The following is a 19,816-nucleotide window of genomic DNA, read 5'->3' on the forward strand; positions in this document are numbered from 1 at the left end:
GATGGAGGAGTTTATGACTCTAGAGTTTCATTTAATACCCTGCCAGTTGCCCGGATATGCTCTTGGAGGGATCGGATTATGAGGAACACTTGTGTTCCTTTCGGTTGCTAGACTGGATGGCGTCTCTTTTTACTACAAAGGAGAAGGATGACCTATTGGAATGAATTGCATTGTTAAGTTCACATACTTTAATGGATTTTCCAGTTTAAAATTAATCATGTTCAAAATATGTCAAATTATGTATTTTTTTCCAATTTCGTTTTTTTGAGTGCTTTTAGACTCTGTATATCTTTGCACTCTCTTTCTGTCTTTTATCTATATGCTACAACCTTGCCAAGGGCGGGTGTCAAATGGCCATTAGGGTCATTGTCGACATTGCTAAGTTAACATGAGCTCTGCTGCCAGGATGCTGCTTTTGCACACATTACTACATGTCTTTATTTTAAGACTCTGTGCTTTTCACATGAGAGCCCTCTGCTTTCTGCGTTCTCTGCCTGTTCCTGGAGTTTAGTCGGAATACAGAGTGCAAGGTCGATAAACAATGCCCCTTGTTATTCTGTTCTGGTCAGTCCCTAGCACTTTGTCAAAACATGGGACACAGCTGCGGCTGCTGGAAACTCGTGCTTTGATTATATGGGGATGCATGTTGGTTTAACACACACTTGGAGAGGGACCTTTCCAGGGGGAAGAACTATGCTGTTCCTATGATGTAAAGCTACCATCTAGGCACTAAGGTATGGGGTCTGCTGACAAAGCCCAGAGATCTTCCTTTATATAATAAAACTTCTTCTTTCCAAGGGGAGGGTGGTCAGTCCTTATAGTCCTTTATCCACTGTCTGCATACAATGATCCCCCCCCTTCATAGTCTGACTTGTTACAATTCTAACTGTTTTAGGTTTATGCGTTTTACTTGCTGGCAGTGGCTCATGTACTGGTTTGTGGGGCACTATAGTTCAAATAAGCATTTTGAACTATAACAGTGACTGTAAATTACGATTGTGGACAAGTACGAATGAGTGAGCAAAAGGTTACTTGCTACGGTGATTCCTGAGAGAGTCGGGAATGTTGTGTTCTGGGTTGTCTAATCATTTGTAGCTTTGTGATTATGTAGGAGAATGAATGAGCCACTATAGCTAGTCAGTTCTGGGATTTTGGGTACTGAGGCATTAGGAAGGCTTAGCCCCTACACACACTGGGGTCCTGTTTTCCTGCGCATTGTTCTGTGTATGTGCAGAATCCCAGCAACACGAGCGGGAGGGGGTAGTCTGAACTAAAAGGGCTTTGGCCTTTGTCATTTGAACTGCCTCTCTGCAGCTCAGCCACAGTAGCCTCCACATATGTAATGATAGTAGTTCCATCCATTTAGACTAGAGGTTGCCACTAATTGGTCCAGTGAGTGTGATAGAGCCCCAGATATTCAATGTGACATGGAGCCCAGTTGAAAGAGAATTCAGACTCCAAGCAGTATTTCTGTTCCAGGGGATCAGAAAAGTTAAACATTAAGGTTTTGTGAATTCCTTTTACACCCTAAAGCCCTCAGATAGGCTTTTAGTTTTTGCATTAACTGTGGGATGGACTTGGATGGCTCGCTGAGCGTGATAAAGACTTCGTCAACAAACATCTTTAGAATGCCACTTTGCCTATTTGGACCCCTTTAATCTCTGCATTGTTGCATATTTTATCTCCCAGTGTTATGACTCTTTGAGAAGAGGGGGGGAAGAAGGGTCCGTCCTTCCCTAAACCTTATCTAATCTGGAAGGAGGGGAAGAAACGGGTCACAATTTTTTTCACATAAGCAGAGCAGTTTCTATAGCTGCAGAGCACCCAGTCTTTAAATCTAGGTCCAAAGCTAAATGTGGCCAAAGTGGCCCTTAGGAATTTCAAGGCAACCCTGTCAAACGATGTATCTACATCAAAAGGCAGCAGAATCACACTTTTCTGAGGCCTATGGATGTTGTGTATGATGTGCATTTGGGTTTTTATCTTGTCTCAGCACTTCCTTCCCCACTGTGAAGCCTGGATGGTATAGATTTATCAATCCCGGCATGTCTGGACCTAGTCTGGCTATAAGAAGCTTATTAATGTTCACTTCCATGTTCAGCAGTGAAACTGGGTAGGATGATTAAGGGCAGGGGTATCCAACCTTTTCTGTGGTGAGAGCTACTTCTGATCAGTAAAAATCATTGAGCTACTGAAGGCCAAGCCACTTGCGCAGTGTTACCAGACAGCCTCACACCCAGCTTCTTTGTCTTTGTCTAATCTCCGTATACCCATATACTATGGTTTGAACAAAATACTTTAACTAGGGATTCAATGACAGGACTGCCATGTATGTCAGTGAGCGTGTAGTATTTGGGGATGTGTGAACATGTGTTCATTTGAATGGGCTATATTTGTATGGGTGAATCCCAATGTTGTATGCACTTGTGGCTCAAGGTATAACTTTCACCATATGAGACACCGTCACATGTATAATACAAACATATACCCCTTTTTTTTTTAAATGAGTAATTTTGAAGTGCCAAAAAATTTTCTACAAGAATGTCCATCATATATACAATTTTCGCCACATTAAATTTCTCCCACTATATATTTAGATGTAATTGGCTTAATTAAAAGTGGAGAAAATCATTGGCTCAATTGTCATATAAATGTTTTTCTTCACTTTAAATTTCTTCCATATAAAAAATGGACCATATTTTTCAGTTATAAATATGGCACATGACTACTGTCCATTAGGAACAGGATGCCTGCTGTTTGTAAATGCCTCACTTTAATCATTAAGCTAAGTATTCATTTTAATTTTCTCCCATCTAATATTGAGTTGGCAAGCGCTTTTATTTAAGATTTAAATTTCTCAGTGCTTCAGTTCTTCACCTCTGTGCCCTGGGTCATAAATCTGGCTCCAGCACTGCTCATTAACAGGCTATGCTACCTGCAGCCTGCAGATAATGTAAACTGATAATGTAAAACAAGCACAGCCTTCCCTAAACTTCAAAAGGAAACTGTGACCCTGTGCTTATTTAAAAATAAACTCAAGGCTGTGAGTTACTGGTAGCCCATAATGAAGTCTTTTTAGTCTTTTCAATGTGGTAAATCCTTAACTGCTGCAGAGGATCACATCAATTACGCTAGTGATGTTTCATTTAGAGTGTGGCTCACTTTTGTGATGGGTCTGATAGAGGTTATTGTTGGTAAGTGCTTATACCTCAGTGTGGACTCTGGTGGCAATCAGTCAATGATTTTGTATGTAAGCAGGTGATTCCGTGAGGGAAATTACTTTTAAACCTACCTCTCTTTCACCATTCTTGCAGATTATTTTGCGAAGAAGAGGGAGTAGTTTATTTGAAAGCACTTTAGACTTATTGGACCACATTTCAATGGGACAAATTCTTGGGTTTCAAGATTTTTATGTACTTTAAGGAATTGTTTTGACCTGAATTTAGATGTGAGTTGAGAGACTGGCCTTCTGAAGTGCTTACCTTGCAGGAGACTCATACTGGATTGGGAGTGGTTTGCTGTGGATGCTGAGCTGAAATTCGATTCAGATCCAGGTGGACCTTACAATGTGTGGATTTGTTTCCATTTCACATTTTTGAACATATTTTTCTTACTTTCCTTTCCTTTCCTTTCCTTTCTTCCTTTCCTTTCCTTTCCTTTCCTTTCTTCCCTTCTTCCTTTCCTTTTCCTTTCTTTCCTTTCTTCTCTTTCTTCCTTTCTTCCCTTTCCTTCTTTCTCTTTCTTTCTTCCCTTTCCTTCTTTCTTTCTTTCTTTCTTTCTTTCTTTCTTTCTTCCCTTTCCTTCTTTTCCCTTTTCCCTTTCCTTTCCTTCTTTTCTCTTTTCTCTTTCCTTTCCTTCTTTTCCCTTTCCTTTCCTTCTTTTCTCTTTTCTCTTTCCTTTCCTTCTTTTCCCTTTTCTTTCCTCCTTTTCCCGTTTCCTTTCCTTCTTTTCCCTTTTCCCTTTCCCTCTTTTCCCTTTTCCCTTTTCCCTTTCCTTTCCTTTCCTTCTTTTCCCTTTTCCCTTTCCCTCTTTTCCCTTTTCCCTTTTCCCTTTCCTTTCCTTTCCTTCTTTTCCCTTTTCCCTTTCCCCTTTCCTTTCCTTCCTTCCTACTACACACAGCAACACCATGTTACAGCCCTTAACCCAGAAGTAGCCGCATTGAAGTTCAGATGGTGCCCATAGCAAACAGCCTTTAGCCTCTGTGATACTGATCATAAAATTAATGCTAAACAAAATTCTTCGGGATAAATCCAATTCCTATGTACTTTATGGGATTGCTTTCCACAATTCCAGCAATTTGCTCAACTATTGATGTATTTGGACCTTTTACATTAGGTCTGGTCAGCCCAGAGTCCACAGAAGTGTGTTCTTTTGTTATCCATTTTACAACCAGTTTCTAATTTAAGGTTGATCCCTGAAGGTGTGTGTGTTTAAACAGGGAGATGGAAGGTAGAGTCAAAATTATAAAAGCCTTTCTTTTTGTGGTTGCAATCTTACAAACCTTTAAATAAACACCCATTTTGGGTGTCTGAAAAGCAGGGAAGTCTTTTTTGAGCAATCTTCAGGTGTTTCCTACTTGGTCTTGTTCCTGAAATAATTGTGACTTTGTAGCAATAAAACAAATTTGATTTGAGCTGTCCTCTCACGCTCTGGTTTCCATTGACTTCACCCTGTCACCTGTACCCTTTTGTTCCTTTGCAGGTTTCGGATAAGTTTGCATTTGGCCTGTTCGACCTTGACTGGGATGTCTTTAGCCAGCATATTGAAGGTGCTATAAATAGAGTCCCGGTCCTGGAGAAAACTGGGATTAAATCGACTGTGTGCGGACCAGGTAAGGAAAACCCTTCCTTTAGTGGGGTGAAGTTATTCTCATAATTATTTTTAAGTGGAATGGATTTATTTTAGAAATGATTAAAGTTTAGAACTAAAAGGAACTAAAACTGCACCCTGTGGTGAATCACATCTCTATATTGGATAGGTATGGCTTTGTTCTAGGACCTTTTAACAAAACATTTTTTGTACAAAAATGTTTGGTTTATACCTGTCTTGATTTCATCCTGCAGAAAATATCATGTCTTTGTAATTACTGAGTCTACTTTTGCCTCTTAATAATGTCTTCCTTTTCATGGGTACTTGAAGGACCTAAATATTTTTTCCATTCCTGAGATCATATTTTGTGTAATATTCATTGTATTCTACACCACTTAACAGTTGCAAATATTGGCACTTTTTATTTCCATATGTATATATTTTGCCTGTTGTCCACCTACCAAAATGTGCTCTTTTTAACCCCTTGTATGCACATGACGGAACCACCCCGTCATGAGCCACGAGCGGCGTGTGCTCATGACTGCGCTGTTCTGCCATGCGGCTGCCGCTCCGCCACGTAGCATTAACTCCCCGCCTGTGCAGGCAATTTAATGAGACTGCAGGGCCATGATGGAACCATGCCGTCACGAGCACACGCCGCCCGTGACTCATGACGGTGTGGTTCCGTCACGAGTGCAGAGACGCCACGCTCACCCCACCCCCTTCAATGTAGTTCATTAATGCCACAATCCGACTAGGCCTGAGCGAGTTTGTGAACTTTTACTACGCAGAACTCTGCAAAGTGCTAGAAAAACTCTGCAGCGCACCGCGGAGTTCCGCAAGTGGCGGAGTCTGTTAAGTTGCATTGCTCACACTAATTTTTAGCACCAGGAGTTTGACCCGTGCAGCACAAACAGGACTACGTGTCGTGCCTGAAGGTGCTGCTGCATTCTGCCACTTGGGGAGACATTCTACTTGAGCGGCAGATTCCTCAACGCGAGCTGCAGATTTCTCAACACAAGGGTTTGAGACCTGCAGCAACAGCTCGCATTGATAAATAGCTCGAGGAGGAGGTCTAACATTGACCTCAGTGCTCTCGATTTGTAGCATCTTTCCACATGGACTCCTCAGAATGGATACAGGGAGGTCCCATCAATTAAAATACAAGAACACTCTGATTTACCAAAAACTGAAAGGAAGGAAATGTGTGTAAATTATATCTAGAACCTGTAAGAGAAATCACAAATCTGCCTACAGATCTGCCCACATTATGTACAGGTTTAGACAGCAGCTACCTGCCATGTTTAGACATTATAACATAATGTGTATTTGGTCCTCCACAGTGACAGCTTGAGCCTGAACAACTGAAGTTTGTCATCCAACCCAACTCACTGATACTCATTTTTCGATTTACTGAGATTCAATCCTATTTTCCCCAGGCCAGACACATATTCCTGGCGAGGATATATTAGTTGACAGTGTCATTTGAACATGCTTGCACGAGCTTACTTCAAGAGAACAGTTGCTTTGGAACCCTCTACTTCTGACACTTAAGCCTTTCCCCCAAACCTTTCGATGGCTTGGAGAAGTTGAGAAGAATTTGGATTCGCCTCGTTACTGGCCCTTTGTCCCAAATGATACTTGCTCTCTATCCATTGTTAGAAAGATACTCCATTAGATCCTGTCCGATGTGCTCAAAGAATTAAAGGCCTTGTACATAAAGGAGCCAACAGGTCATGAGTGTTTTTAACAAGGAGGCTCTATGCTAAGTATGGGCGAATTTTGCGAATTTGTGATCCGCGGATTTGCGGATTTGCGAATTCGCAATCTGCAAAATTCGTTAATTTGTGCGAAATTGCGGATTTTTTATTTTTGCATGTTCGCGGGTGTTCGCTGGGAGCTTTGTGTGTTTGCGGGGCGCTTTGCGTGTTTGCGTTTTTTTTTTTGCCAGGTTCATCACTGCCACCCTCTCGTTTTTATGACCTTCTGCCCTCTGTACCACTTGTTTTTGTGCCTTTCTGCCCTCTGCCCCACTCTTGTTTGTGCCCTTTTGCCCTCTGCACCACTGGTTTCTGTGCCCTTCTGCCCTCTGCCTAACTCATGCCCTCTGTCCCACTTTGTGCCCTTCTGCCCTCAGCCATAAGTCAGCTACAACAGAAAGCACTAATAGGTAAAGTAAAGCAGGTGCTCGAGTTGAAGGTCAAATTAAGTTACACAGTCATTAATCACCCCAAGTTTGGGGTGATTAATGATTGTGTAACTGAATTTGAGCTTCAACTCTAGCACTTGCTTTACTTTATCTATTAGTGCTTACTGTTGAAGTTGACTTTTGTAACGATTTTAGAGGCTCTGGCAGCTTGCTGGCGCCATTCTAAAATAGTTACAGAAAGTCAGCTTGAACTTTTGACCCAATCCATTCCGCTAGCGGATTTTGCGGGAAATTCGCGAATCTCGCGGATTGCGAATTTACCGAAAATCCGCGATCGGAACGGATTTTCCGCCCATGCTTACTCTATGCACTGTAATTATTTTGAACCATATATTAGTAAAGTTACCCGCTTCTTCTCAATGGTTCTTGTAAGAAACAGAAAAACCAGGATATTCGAGGAGCGTATTGAAAACAGTGAAGCAATGCAAGACAGGGAAGCCGCCTCTTCATTGGGATTACCCCTTGCTTCCACAACAGTCTCCAGAGTGGCTAAAGAAAAGTACAGGGAACCCTATCAACTTGGGTATTTCTTAAAACGAGAGAGTGGTGGAATTCCCGCCTGGTATCTTACCCAACATGCTCGGCACATGTCAAAATGATACCTGAAAAACCCAACTTTTTCATTGATTTCATGAGAATTGCTTCAGTGTTTGGGCCCACAGGTCAATCAGTACCCAGGGAACCCAAACATCACTTTCTGAAAACTAGATATTCAGGGGAATCCATGGTGGGATCGCATGCTTGTATCCAAGCACGTTTTCTTTACCTCTGCACACATCTAAACTAGGCATAAGCTCAAATTTCCTTCATTTCTAGAGAATAGCTGCAGTATTTTCAATCCATTTGGGTGGTTCCCAGGGAACAATATTGGCCAATTCTCGTACCATGCACCTACCCACCCATGCATTTGGAATAACTTTTTATTGCAAGAAGCTTGCCAATGTTGCATTCTAAAACTTTTGCCACGGGCAGTTTCAGATGTTTTTGTTGTATAAATGTGTGGAAATTCATTTTTTTTTTTAAATTATCAAAGTTTGATATTTTCAGGGAATTCTGGATAAGAAAACATAGCATTCTGGATAAGAAAACATGGTTTGTTCCAAGCCAACGATAGGACCCACCACTTCCCTGGGTCTCTAGTTTTAAACTTTTAAAGAATGTTTTTATTGATTATATCAGGATCAAGACGAGTTATACGGACAATGGGATAAATACATAGAATCTGAAGGATGTACACAAAGGAGTCTTAATCCACAATTCTTTGTGTACAGTTAAATTACAAACTGGAAGCAAAAACACAAACAGCAACCAAAAGCGAACAATGTGCCTGATCTGTTACTTATTGTCTTGGAGTTCACATCTCTAATTTGGGCAGTGTAGTGTCATTACAAGGTCATCATTCCTAAATGAATGCTGTAACCTCGTTTACTATTTGGCCATCAGCTGAATTGTGTATCTTTAGTGGGATGTTCCTGTGTGTGGCCCACCTTTTCCATATTAGTTTTAAACATTTTAAGGTCATATCTCATCATGTTCTGCAGGGAGTGGGGGAATCCATTTGCATTATGCCACTGTTTCAAACCCCACTCATGGCATCGGCATTCATGCCTGTTAGATCTGGGGGTCTCTAGTTGGCAGAGGTAGGTACCAATGTCCAAATAGTGAGCTTTGCTTCTAGTCATGGTTAGGGGGATACACTATTTAGATAACCCCTGCTCACCCACTTGGTAGCTTGGCACGAGCAGACCGGCTTATCAAAGGCAATGTGTAAAGTATTTGTACCAACACTCACAGCAACACAGTGAAAACACCCCAAATGGACTCCACACCAGTTAAGAAAAATAAAGTATCTTTATCTAAACTACACAAGACCAAAACAACAAAAATCCAACCTACACAGTTCAAGATAAGTCTTTAAAAAGAGTTCAAGGGTTTGCGTCAAAGTAATCCACAGTTGCGTCACTCTAAGCCCAAAGTACCTGTAGATGCAACAAAAGTTCCAAGTGGAAGCTGCAGCGTTGAAAAACAAGCGAAGCGTCACTCCTCAGGCCCTGAAGAGGCGATGCAACAACCCCGCTGCAACCCAGCGGGCGTGTTGCGATGAATCCAGTCTGTATGGGGAGGGATGCAATACTTTTTATGGATTCTGGTGCGCAGGTTTGGTAGGAAGCGTCTCGCACAGGCACGATGCGACGATCTTCGAGACGGCGATGATCTCCGGTGTGGTGATGATGCGCGGTGCAGCATTGATCTTCTCCTCTCGCGGACCCTCGATGCGTTGGCTCTGTGACGATGTTCGCAGCAACGAGATGCGATCCGCAAGCAAGCGATGCAACGGTTTCTCACATCGACGACAGGCTCTGCGACGATACTCACAGCAACAGGAATCTTCCCGAACTGGGGCGATGCGCTCCACAAGCGAACGATGCGTCGGTTCTTGCAGCGGCAACAGGCGCTGCGACGATCTTCGTGGCAACGGGAATTTTCTCTCACTGTCGACAATGCGCTCCGCATGCGAGCGATGCATGAAAATTGTAGATCTTCTGTTCTTCTTGTTGTCCAGCTCCCCACACAGCAGGCAACAACTTCCAGAGGCCCCACAAATGGATCAAACACTCTATTAAGGGCAGAACTCACACAGCATAGTTCAGTGGGAAGCTGGGGGTGAAGTACTTTTGTTCCTGGGACTGCTTAACAAGAGGCCAGCTCTTCTCAGGCTCTTGGAGATCTCTTCAAGCAAGGTGACACAGCAACAGCAGTGTTCTTCCCCTCTCCTTGGCAGAAAAGCAACTGCAGGTCAGCCCACTGTGGGATTTCGGACGGGGTCTGTGTGATTACAGAGGGGGCCTCGAATAGATTCGCACACACGGGTTGTCGGGGTAGTGCAGGTTTTATTACTTTATACAGTCTGCGTTTCTGTACAGGTACACGGTAGAACGGTAGGGGTGGTTCTGCCTCCTCCGTCGTGGGTCTTCCGCCTCCGGATCATCTGTCCCAAGGTCTCCTGGGAGTTGTAGGCCTTTTCCCCGCCTTCTCGCTGACCTCGTTGTGCCGGTATACCAAAAAAAGAAGGAAAGTCCGTCTCAGTACAGGTGTTCAGTAAGACACTTCTTGTAGGGAAGGGGGTGGGGGAAAACACACGTGCAAACTCCTACCCCGGCTTAGTGACGTGACCCCTTGTGCTAAACAAAACAACAGCAAGGGTGTGCAGTGGGGTATCGTGCATTTAAGGGGGCTTCCCTCGTCTAATGCCTGCCCACCCTGTGAATTTGGACCGTACCTGGTCGAGCTACACTTCCATGTTAGTGTGGATGGGCGATGCGCGTTCCACAGAGCCTCCTGGCTTCCCGCGGTAGTCACCCTCAGGTTCGTTCTCCGGTCCTGCGTTCGCCTTCCCTCCTGGAGTCTCCTCGTAGCTCCGCTCCGCCTCCGGTTCTCTCCCCGTCCTCCTTCGAGGTCTCGCTCCGCTTCCCTCCTCCTTCCTGCGATGTTCTTGCACCTCCTCCGCCTCCGTACTACGCTCTCCGTCCACCTCGTCCTCCGTCCTCAGATCTTCCTCCGTCCTCCGCTCGTCGTCTTCTTCCGTCCACTCCGCTCCGCTGTCTCTCCACTCACTCCACCAGTCTCCTACTCCGCCTCCGGGTGTCTCGCACACCTGGGTGGACTCCGGGATGGGTTTTACCTCTTCGGGGAGGGCGTGCCGCCATTCCAGATCCGCCCCCTTAAAGGTGTAGGCCTGTCGGGTCTCCGCATCGGGCCGTCTCCGTACGACATCAGGAGTATTCCACGCCTCTGTATGCTGGACGAAAAAGGCAGAAACGTTAATAGGCATACCAGGGGGCCCCTCATCCGGGTCCCCCATGTCACACCCACAAACAGACAGCAGGACAGTCCTTCCTCTTTCTCCTTGGCAGAGGTTCCTTCTTGATTCCAGGATGATCTGAAGTCTTGGGATCTGGGTATCCCTTTTTATACCAATATTCTCTTTGTTGTCTGAAGGCAGAGAGGCCTTGGCCTAGTCCAAACCAGTTCTGGTCAGTCATGGAGCATTTTGTTTACCTGTCTCCTTCTTTCCTTTGAGAGAGAGGAGCAGGGTCGTCAGCCGCCCAGCAGGAGGTGGAGCCAGCATTGTGGAAGGCAGGCACCGCCCTTTTCAGGCCCAGTGGCTATTTCCTCCCACCACTGAAGATGCAGATGACGCTATTCAGTTTAGGGGTGACTAACTCAGCCTTTGGGAGCCACCCCAGCCCCTGTCACTCACAAACCAGAAAGTCCATTCACACACAGGCCAAGGCACACAGAAAATTCAGACAAGAAAACAGCCATTTTCTAAAAGTGCTGTTCTCAAACACAGCATTTAAAAACCATCCTTCCTAAAAGATGAGTTATTAAATGCTGAGTTCAGGGATACCAGACTTAAATTTTCTATCTTGCTCCTATGGGTAGATATGCAGGTATATGTAATCAAAGAGTACTAGCCTATTGTGAAAATTTTAACAGGACTCAGAACTGTATGACGAAGTACAAACCATTAGGTTTTTTCATGAAGCCCTCACCCACTAACCTAGTTGGTGACATGCTTCATCATCGGGCCCACCCAGTGACACCGAGTGTGTCCCGGGTGTGCTAAGACACCTGCTTACAGTGGAGCGGGTATGTAGCTGAGTGTGCAGTGTGTTGACGTGAATAGTGATAGTTAAAAAGCTATACAGTGGTCCCAGTACCAGAGGGTTAATTAAACTTTAATAACTGGGCCTCTGTTAGCGGTTAAAAAGGCTGGTGGATGTGATAGGAGTATATATTAGGGACTCCTGCATCCAGGTGTGGTCTACATGTTTCAGCCAGGCCTTTGAATTTAAAATTGGCTTTCCTCAGGACCGTAAAATAAGGGATGGTGCAATTTTATACTTAAGTGGGTGTGTTGATTGAAATATGTGAAGCAAGCACTCGCTAAGGTGCTATATGTGTGCGAGGGGGATTCCCTCACCAAGCATAACTGGACATACAACATGTATGACAAGACAAACATACAGAAAAGAGTCTTAGCATGGTAGCTTATTCTCACAAAAACAGTTAATTGCCGAATTATAAGGTGCAGTGTAGACGATAAAATGCGGCAAAGGTGTAACCATTTTTGGTGATACGGTTAGCATCAAGGTGATCGGGATATGCATATACATGTGTGTGTGATACTCTAAGACATGAGAGTATCACACACAAAATTAGTGGTTTGGAGCATAAGGGAAAAGTATTCCCACGCTGGCGTTTTGCCGCGAATGCCTCGGAGTAATCCGGCAGAGATTTTGACCCTGAAAAGATGAAGGGGCCAAGGGTAGTTAGCGACCTTCAAAGGAAAATGGCTTACCCGGGCTGTTGCTGAATGTCATGCTACTCACGGTACTGGCGGTGAACCTGTTGTTCCATCACGGACCTCCGGGGAATGGTTCGAGGTCTTTTGTGGTTTTAAGTAATGCCCGGTTTCATTTAGGTCACCTGTGGTAGGGAATGACATGGAAGAGAGACTGCTTTTTGCTGCGTCATGCTTGCACTGTGCCTGTGCGAGTGTGGCGGTGAGCATCACTGGCCCTGTGCCTGGTCCGAGGAGACGGGCTTGTGATCGGCCAGCGCCTGCGCAGAAGTGGCAGGCCTGGCGCCGGCAACATTCAAAGTAGTGCGAAGTATTGGCTGATCTTCTGCTCGATCTGTACTTGGAGGAACGAAGGGAAATTGCCATTACAATTTATGGGCTCAGTATTACTGAGACGGAGGAGTATGAAAAAATAATAATAAAAAAAAACTAAACAAATAAATACAAAAAAATAAAAAATAAAAGTATATATGGATATATATATACGGTTTGGAACACTATAGTGGGGGGACTAACACATAGGCAGAAAAAGGCGTGCCCAGTATAAGAGGGGTTATGATCAATGTTGCATAGCAAGTGTCTGCATCATGACTATCATGCCCAATGAATGCAGTTTCAGCAGGAGGGTGAACATAATATGGTTCAGCAAGGATGTGAAAATCTGCATTTACGGTTTTAGCGTATTCCATGGAATGGAGTCATTAAGGCCTTGATGCTGTAAGGACAGACGGTGGATACATCTTTGTTCCTTGGTCAGCAGGATCTTGTCGTTGTCATGTTGGTTGGCATCAAACCGGTCAATGACAGTCCAGGTCATATCATTGGGAGTGTGGTGATTTTGTAAATAATGGTCTGTCAGTTTGCTGATGTTCTTTTTACATCTGATGGTGCTCCTGTGTTCGACCACTCTAGTCCTGACTTTTCAGGTTGTCATGCCCACATAGCGAATGCCGCATGGGCATGTGATGAGGTACACAACGTTACTGGAATTACAGTTGGTATGTTGGCGTTGTGTCCACGTCTTGCCTGGGTCAAGGTCAAGTGTTTTGGTAAGTTGGGTGAGGTGACACACGCTGAAGTTATTACACGGGTAATGGCCAGTGACTCTCGGGAGCCCCCAGGTGCTGAGGACAGTGTTATTTGTGGCTTTTAGGATGGTTCTTGGACGTGTTGACACCAGGTGGTCTTTAAAGTGATTTGCTCATTTGTATTCAAAGCGCGGTGTGTCCCACTTTCTTGTCCCTGAATTAATTATCCGCCAGTGATTACGGATAATCCTGGAGACCTGGTTGGATGCTGTGTTCTAGTTGGTCACGCCTGTCATGGGTGGTGATTCAGGCTCTTTTATCACTGTTTCAAGAAGTGCCTCTCTGTTTTGATTCCGGGCCCTTTTGCTGGTTTTTGCAATGACTGCTCTGGGGTGGCCATGTTCTTTTAATTTGTGCGATAGGGCAGCTGACTGTTTCTTGTAGTCCGTCAATTGGCTGTAGTTCCAGCGTATTCGCAAGAACTGGCCAAAAGGGAGATTTTCTCTCAGTGGTCTAGGGTGGAAACTGTCAAACCGTAGAAGGGAGTTCTTTGCAGTGGGTTTGTAGTAGGTGGTAGTCGTTAGGGTGCCTTGTTTTGCTGTGATGTTGAGGTCCAGGAATGCCAGCTCAGTAGTGCTTGAGGTACTGGTGAACCTGAGGTATGGGTCACGGCCACTGAGCCAGGTAAGAAATGTGGCTAGGGTGTCCTGAGTACCCTCCCAGATCATGAAAATGTCATCTATGTATCTGCGCCATGTTTTTATATTGCTCAAGTATGGATTGGTGATTGGCATTATGTGTTCCTGTTCAAAGTGGTGGACCTATAGTCCCGCCACACTGGTGAAAAAACACTTCCCATTGATGTGCCGTTAGTTTGCAAGTAATAGGTGCCTTCATGTTCAAAATAGTTTTCTTTGAGAGTCCGGGCTGCACAATCTAAGATCAAATACCTAGGTGTGTGATATGTCCATGGGGTTTTCATGAGGACATCATGTAGGACCTGGAGTGTGGCATCTTGTGGTAGGCTGGTATAGAGGATTTCTATATCGAGCCCTGCCAGGAGTTGGGTGGGTTGGTCAAAGCTCTCATGCTGGATGATATTTAGGAGGTGCTTGGTGTCTTTGATGTAAGTGGGGGTTTGCTGGACCAAGGGGTTAAGAAAGTAATGACAGTACCGGGACAGGGGTTTCCAATAGTGAATTGATCCATGACACTATGGGCCGGACTGGAGGTGGTATTATGCCCTTGTGCACATTGGGTACAGTATAGAAATATGGTACTTTGGCACGTTTGGTACACAGATATTCTGCTTTCTGCTTGGAGATGTGCTCTGAGTCGCTAGCTCTCTTGAACAGGGCGTGTATGGTCAATTGTAGGTCCAGTGTGGGGTCCTTGTTCAAGTGCTTGTAGTTGCGGGTGTCTCTTAGCAGTCTGCTGCACTCTTTATCGTAATCAGTTTTGTCCATGAGGACATTTCCTCCGCCTTTGTCAGCGGGTTTGATGATCAGGGTGAGGTTGTCCTGTAGGGGTTTGATGATGTCCCGTTCTTGTCTTGAGAGATTATTGAAAGTTCCCGTGGGGTTCAGTTTCTCTATGTCAGTATAGACCTCTTGCTCGAAGGTAGTGATCTCAGCTGGCACGCTAGTAGGTGGTGGCACAAATGTGGATTTGGGTCTCATACCCGTCTCATTCGGGTTGTTCTTAGTGACATTGTCATTCGGTGTGCTCTTCTCAAAGAAAGCTTTAAGTTTTAGTTTCCTAAAAAATTCAGCCAGTTCACCAAGAAGTTTAAATGTCTAGTCTGGTGGTGGGGACGAAGGATAGGCCTTTGTCGAGGACCAATATTTCATCCTCTGTCAGTGCGGTGCTGGATAGGGTAAATATCAATAATATTGGTGGTTCAGTGGTCACTGTTTGCTCGTGCCTGATTGTTCTCGGGATTTGTTGTGGGTATTCGCACTCACTGGGTTCTCGACTTCCGCCCAGTGTACTTGTTGGTGCTGTCTTCTTCTGCCGCGAGATCTGCGGCCCTGTCCTGAAAAAGGAGGTCTTTGGTTTCCTGGGTAGAAGGGCATGGGGCTTGGTGGGTACATGGGTGGGTAACCGTACAAGGCATTCTGCATGTGCCCAAATGGTGGTGGGCCATAGGTGTGTGCCTGTTGCGGTCCCTGCCAGGTTTGGGGCCATCGTTGTGCTTGGAGTCCTCTGTTGTTTGTTTGAACCGGAGCTGGAGTCACTGGATACAGAGCTATTGTCTCCTGATGTATCACTGGCTCTGTCCGTATTGTTGGGTGGCTCATAATCATCATCCACGTATGGGTACGTCTTGGAGTAGCTTAATTTCTTGAGATTTTCTTGTAATTTATTGATTTAGCTTGAGTCAGATAGTCTTTGTATTCCGTCATCTCTTTATTCTGATCATCTGTTTTTTTCTTGTAGGATGTGATTGTGGTTCTGAAATGTCTCTCTGTAGCTTGGATGTCAATTATCATGGCTTCCGAGAGGCGTTTTGCCGTTTTAATGATGAGCACCAGCTAGTCCCTGGTGCAGTGCCATGTTATCTGTGCCCAGTCTTTTCTAAAAGTCGCATCGTCCAGAAATATTCTAGGGGCATTGGTTACCAAGAGTCCCCTTGGGGCCGTGTTTGTCCGAAGGTATTGGGATATGCAGGTAAACATTATACACAGCATTCCCCATTATAGCCTAGGGGCAAGATAGCCTTTCAACAGTGAAAAACGAAATGGGCAGTATTTCACTATCAGAGCATGTTACCTACATTAGTACATGCTCTACCTTTCACCTACACTGCACCCTGCCCAGGGGGTACCTTGGGACTTCCATAGGGGTGCCCAATGTGCACAGAAAGGGAAAGGTTAGGCCTGGCCAGTGGGGACACTGATCAGGTCATCATGACAGTTAGCAACTGCACACAGGCACTGCGGTGGCAGGCTTGAGGCACAATTTTAGGTCTACTCATGTGGGTGGCACAATCAGTGCTGCAGGCCCACTAGTAGCATTTGTTATTACCAGCCCTGGCACACTCAGTGCACTTTACTAGGGACTTCCTGGTAAAACAAATATGCCAATCGTGGATAACCAATCACAATAATAATTTATACAGAAAGCATATGCACTTTAGCACTGATCAGCAGTGGTAGAGTGCCCAGAGTCCTATTGCCAACAACCACAGGTCAGGAAAAACAAGGGAGGAAGAAGCAAAAGGTTTGGGGATAACCCTGCAAAAAGGGTCATTTCCGCCATTTCCACCAATGCCCACCACCAACCTTTCATCCTTTCTCACCACCCCTCTACGTCACAAGAGATTCCCACCATGTACATCCACACCTTGTACTCCTCCAAGGCACTGCCTTCTACAACACTTCCTAAACTCCAACATGCCCTCTTTTCCAAACACGCACTCACCGAGGACACTTCATACAACTTGAACAACCCTTCCCCACTTCTTTGACCCCAGTCACTGCTTAAAAGACAGTATCTTCTATTAAGAATATGTAGGGTTGTCCTAGTCATTTAAGGGTACAATTTCATAGCATTATGAGCACTTTAAATCAATAGTTTCTGTCGCATTTGGCTTCATTTGATGTTTGTGAATTGGTATAGTTTCTTTATTTCATGGTTCGCCTACTCTTCTTGAAGTTCAATCAATCAATCAATCAGTGACACTTATAAAGCGCGCTACATACCCGTAGGGTCTCAAGGCGCTGGGGGGGGGGGGGGGGGGGGGGGCGCTTTTCTGCTCGAACAGCTAGGTCTTCAGCTTCTTCCTGAAGGAGAGGTGGTCTTGGGTCAGGCGCAGGTCGGTCGGGAGGGAGTTCCAGGTCTTGGCGGCCAGGTAGGAGAAGGACCTTCCTCCTGTAGTCGCTCTTCGGATGCGGGGGACGGGGGCGAGGGCGTGGTTGGCTGATCGGAGGTGGCGTTTGGGAGCGTAGAAGTTGACTCGGCTGTTGAGGTAGCTCGGGCCTTGGTCGTGTAGGGCTTTGTGTGCGTGGGTGAGGAGGCGGAAGGTGATTCTTTTGTTGACGGGGAGCCAGTGAAGGTCTCTCAGATGTCCGGAGATGTGGCTGGTTCGTGGGATGTCGAGGATGAGTCTGGCTGAGGCGTTCTGGATCCGCTGGAGTCTCTTTTGGAGCTTGGCGGTGGTACCGGCGTAGAGGGCGTTGCCGTAGTCCAGTCGGCTGGTGACGAGGGCCTGGGTGACGGTCTTCCTGGTCTCGGTGGGGATCCACCAGAAGATCTTCCGTAGCATGCGTAGGATGTTGAAGCACGCCGAGGAGACGTTGTTGACTTGCCTGGTCATGGAGAGGGAGGAGTCCAGGATGACGCCCAGGTTTCGTGCATGGTCTGTCGGTTTGGGTGCGGTGCCCAGGGCGGGAGGCCACCAGGAGTCGTCCCAGGTGGAGGGTGAGGAGCCCAGGATGAGGACCTCCGTCTTGTCCGAGTTCAGTTTCAGGCGGCTGGTCGTCATCCACTCGGCTACCTCTTTCATCCCTTCGTGCAGGTTGGCTCTGGCGGCGGCGGGGTCGTTGGTCAGGGAGAGGATCAGCTGGGTGTCGTCGGCGTAGGAGATTATGCTGAGGTTGTGTTTGCGTACGATGGCCGCGAGGGGGCTCATGTAGACGTTGAAGAGGGTGGGGCTCAGAGATGATCCTTGGGGGACGCCGCAGATGACTTCGGAGGTCTCTGACTTGTACGGTGGAAGGCGGACTCTCTGTGTTCTTCCGTCGAGGAAGGAGATGATCCATTCCAGCGCCTTGTCCTGGATGCCGATGTTGCTGAGGCGCCGTACTAGGGTGCGGTGGCAGACCGTGTCGAATGCCGCGGAGAGGTCTAGGAGGATGAGGGCCGCTGTTTCTCCATTGTCCATCAGGGCTCGGATGTCATCGGTGGCGGCGATGAGGGCGGTCTCGGTGCTGTGGTTGGCTCGGAAGCCGGACTGTGAGGGGTCGAGGGATCCGTTCGTCTCGAGGAAGGCGGCCATCTGCTTGTTGACGGTCTTCTCGATGACTTTGGCTGGAAACGGGAGGAGCGAGATGGGGCGGTAATTCTTGAGTTCGGTGGGGTCCGCTGTGGGTTTCTTGAGTAGAGCGCTGAGTTCGGCGTGCTTCCAGCTCTCGGAGAAGGTGGCGGTGTCGAAGGATGTGTTGATGATGTCTCGCAGGTGGGGTGCGATGACAGCGTCGGCCTTGTTGAAGACGTGGTGAGGGCAGGGGTCGGTCGGTGATCCGGAGTGGATGGAGTTCATCGTGCGGATGGTGTCTTCGGTGCTGATCGGGGTCCAGGCGTGGAGGGTGGTGGTGGGGGGTGGTTGTTCGGTCATGGTGTGCGTTGGTTGGTTGTTGAAGCTGTTGTGTATGTCCGCGATCTTGTTGTGGAAGTATGAAGCGAGGGAGTTGCAGAGGTCTTGCGATGGGGTGATGTCGTTGTTTCCTGCGCTGGGGTTGGAAAGCTCTTTCACGATGTTGAAGAGTTCCTTGCAGTTGTGTGCGTTGTTGTCCAACCGGTCCTTGAAAGCTGTTTTCTTGGCGGCGCGGATCAGCTGGTGGTGTTTCCGGGTGGCAAGTTTGAAGGAGGTCCTGTTGTCCGGTGTCAGTTCCCTTCTCCAGGCTTTCTCGAGGGCTCGGCAGTTCTTCTTGGAGCTCTTGAGTTCGTCGGTGAACCATGGGGCCTTCTTGCTGCCGCGTCTGCTAGGCGGGGTCCTCAGTGGGGCGAGTTCGTCCGCGCAGTTGCTGATCCACTTCGTGAGGTTGTCGGCGGCCTGGCTGGGGTTCGCTGAGCTGGCAGGAGGGTGCTGGCTCAGGGAGGTGGCGAGCTGGTCTGCTGTGATCTTGTTCCAGCTTCTGCGGGCGGCCTGTTTCTGGTGGTGGTGGGTCGTCGTTCTCTTGAAGGTGAAGTGGACGCAGCTGTGGTCCGTCCATTGAAGCTCAGTGGCGTGGCTGAAGTTGAGGTCTGTGCTGGAAGAGAAGACTGCGTCGAGTGTGTGTCCGGCGAGGTGGGTGGGGGTGGACACCAGTTGCTTGAGTCCCAGGTTGGCGAGGTTGTCGAGCAGGGTGCTGGTGTTGCGGTCGTTGTTGTTCTCCAGATGGAAGTTGAGGTCTCCCAGGAGGATGTAGTCAGCGGAGGGGAGGGCATGCGGGCTGACGAAGTCGGCGATGTCCTCGCTGAATTGCGTGCGTGGTCCAGGGGGTCGGTAGATCAGGGTGCCTCTGAGGGTGGTGTTCGGGTTGGTGTGGATCTGGAAATGCAGGTGTTCGGCGCTGGTCAGGGTGTTGTCGGTGCTGGTCGTGAGACGGATGGTGCTCCTGTGGACGATGGCAATGCCTCCTCCCATCTGGTTGGCGTTTCGGTCCCTCCGGACGATCTTGTAGCCCTCTGGGATAGCGA

At 46.9% G+C, this 19,816-nt stretch overlaps 1 protein-coding gene across 2 annotated transcripts in view; it reads left to right on the forward strand.

Moving 5' to 3' along the window:
- The window catches only part of SARDH (sarcosine dehydrogenase), an 850,014-nt gene that overhangs the window by 227,125 nt on the left and 603,073 nt on the right, over window positions 1–19,816 (forward strand). For both annotated transcript variants that reach the window (XM_086921071.1, XM_086921072.1), the window contains exon 8: window positions 4,702–4,831. In XM_086921071.1, coding sequence (XP_086777197.1) covers window positions 4,702–4,831 — 130 coding nt within the window. The remainder of the gene's footprint in view (window positions 1–4,701; window positions 4,832–19,816) is intronic.

The sequence above is a fragment of the Lissotriton vulgaris genome, chromosome 5 (assembly GCF_964263255.1).
Source record: "Lissotriton vulgaris chromosome 5, aLisVul1.2, whole genome shotgun sequence".
NCBI classification, from domain to species: domain Eukaryota; kingdom Metazoa; phylum Chordata; class Amphibia; order Caudata; family Salamandridae; genus Lissotriton; species Lissotriton vulgaris.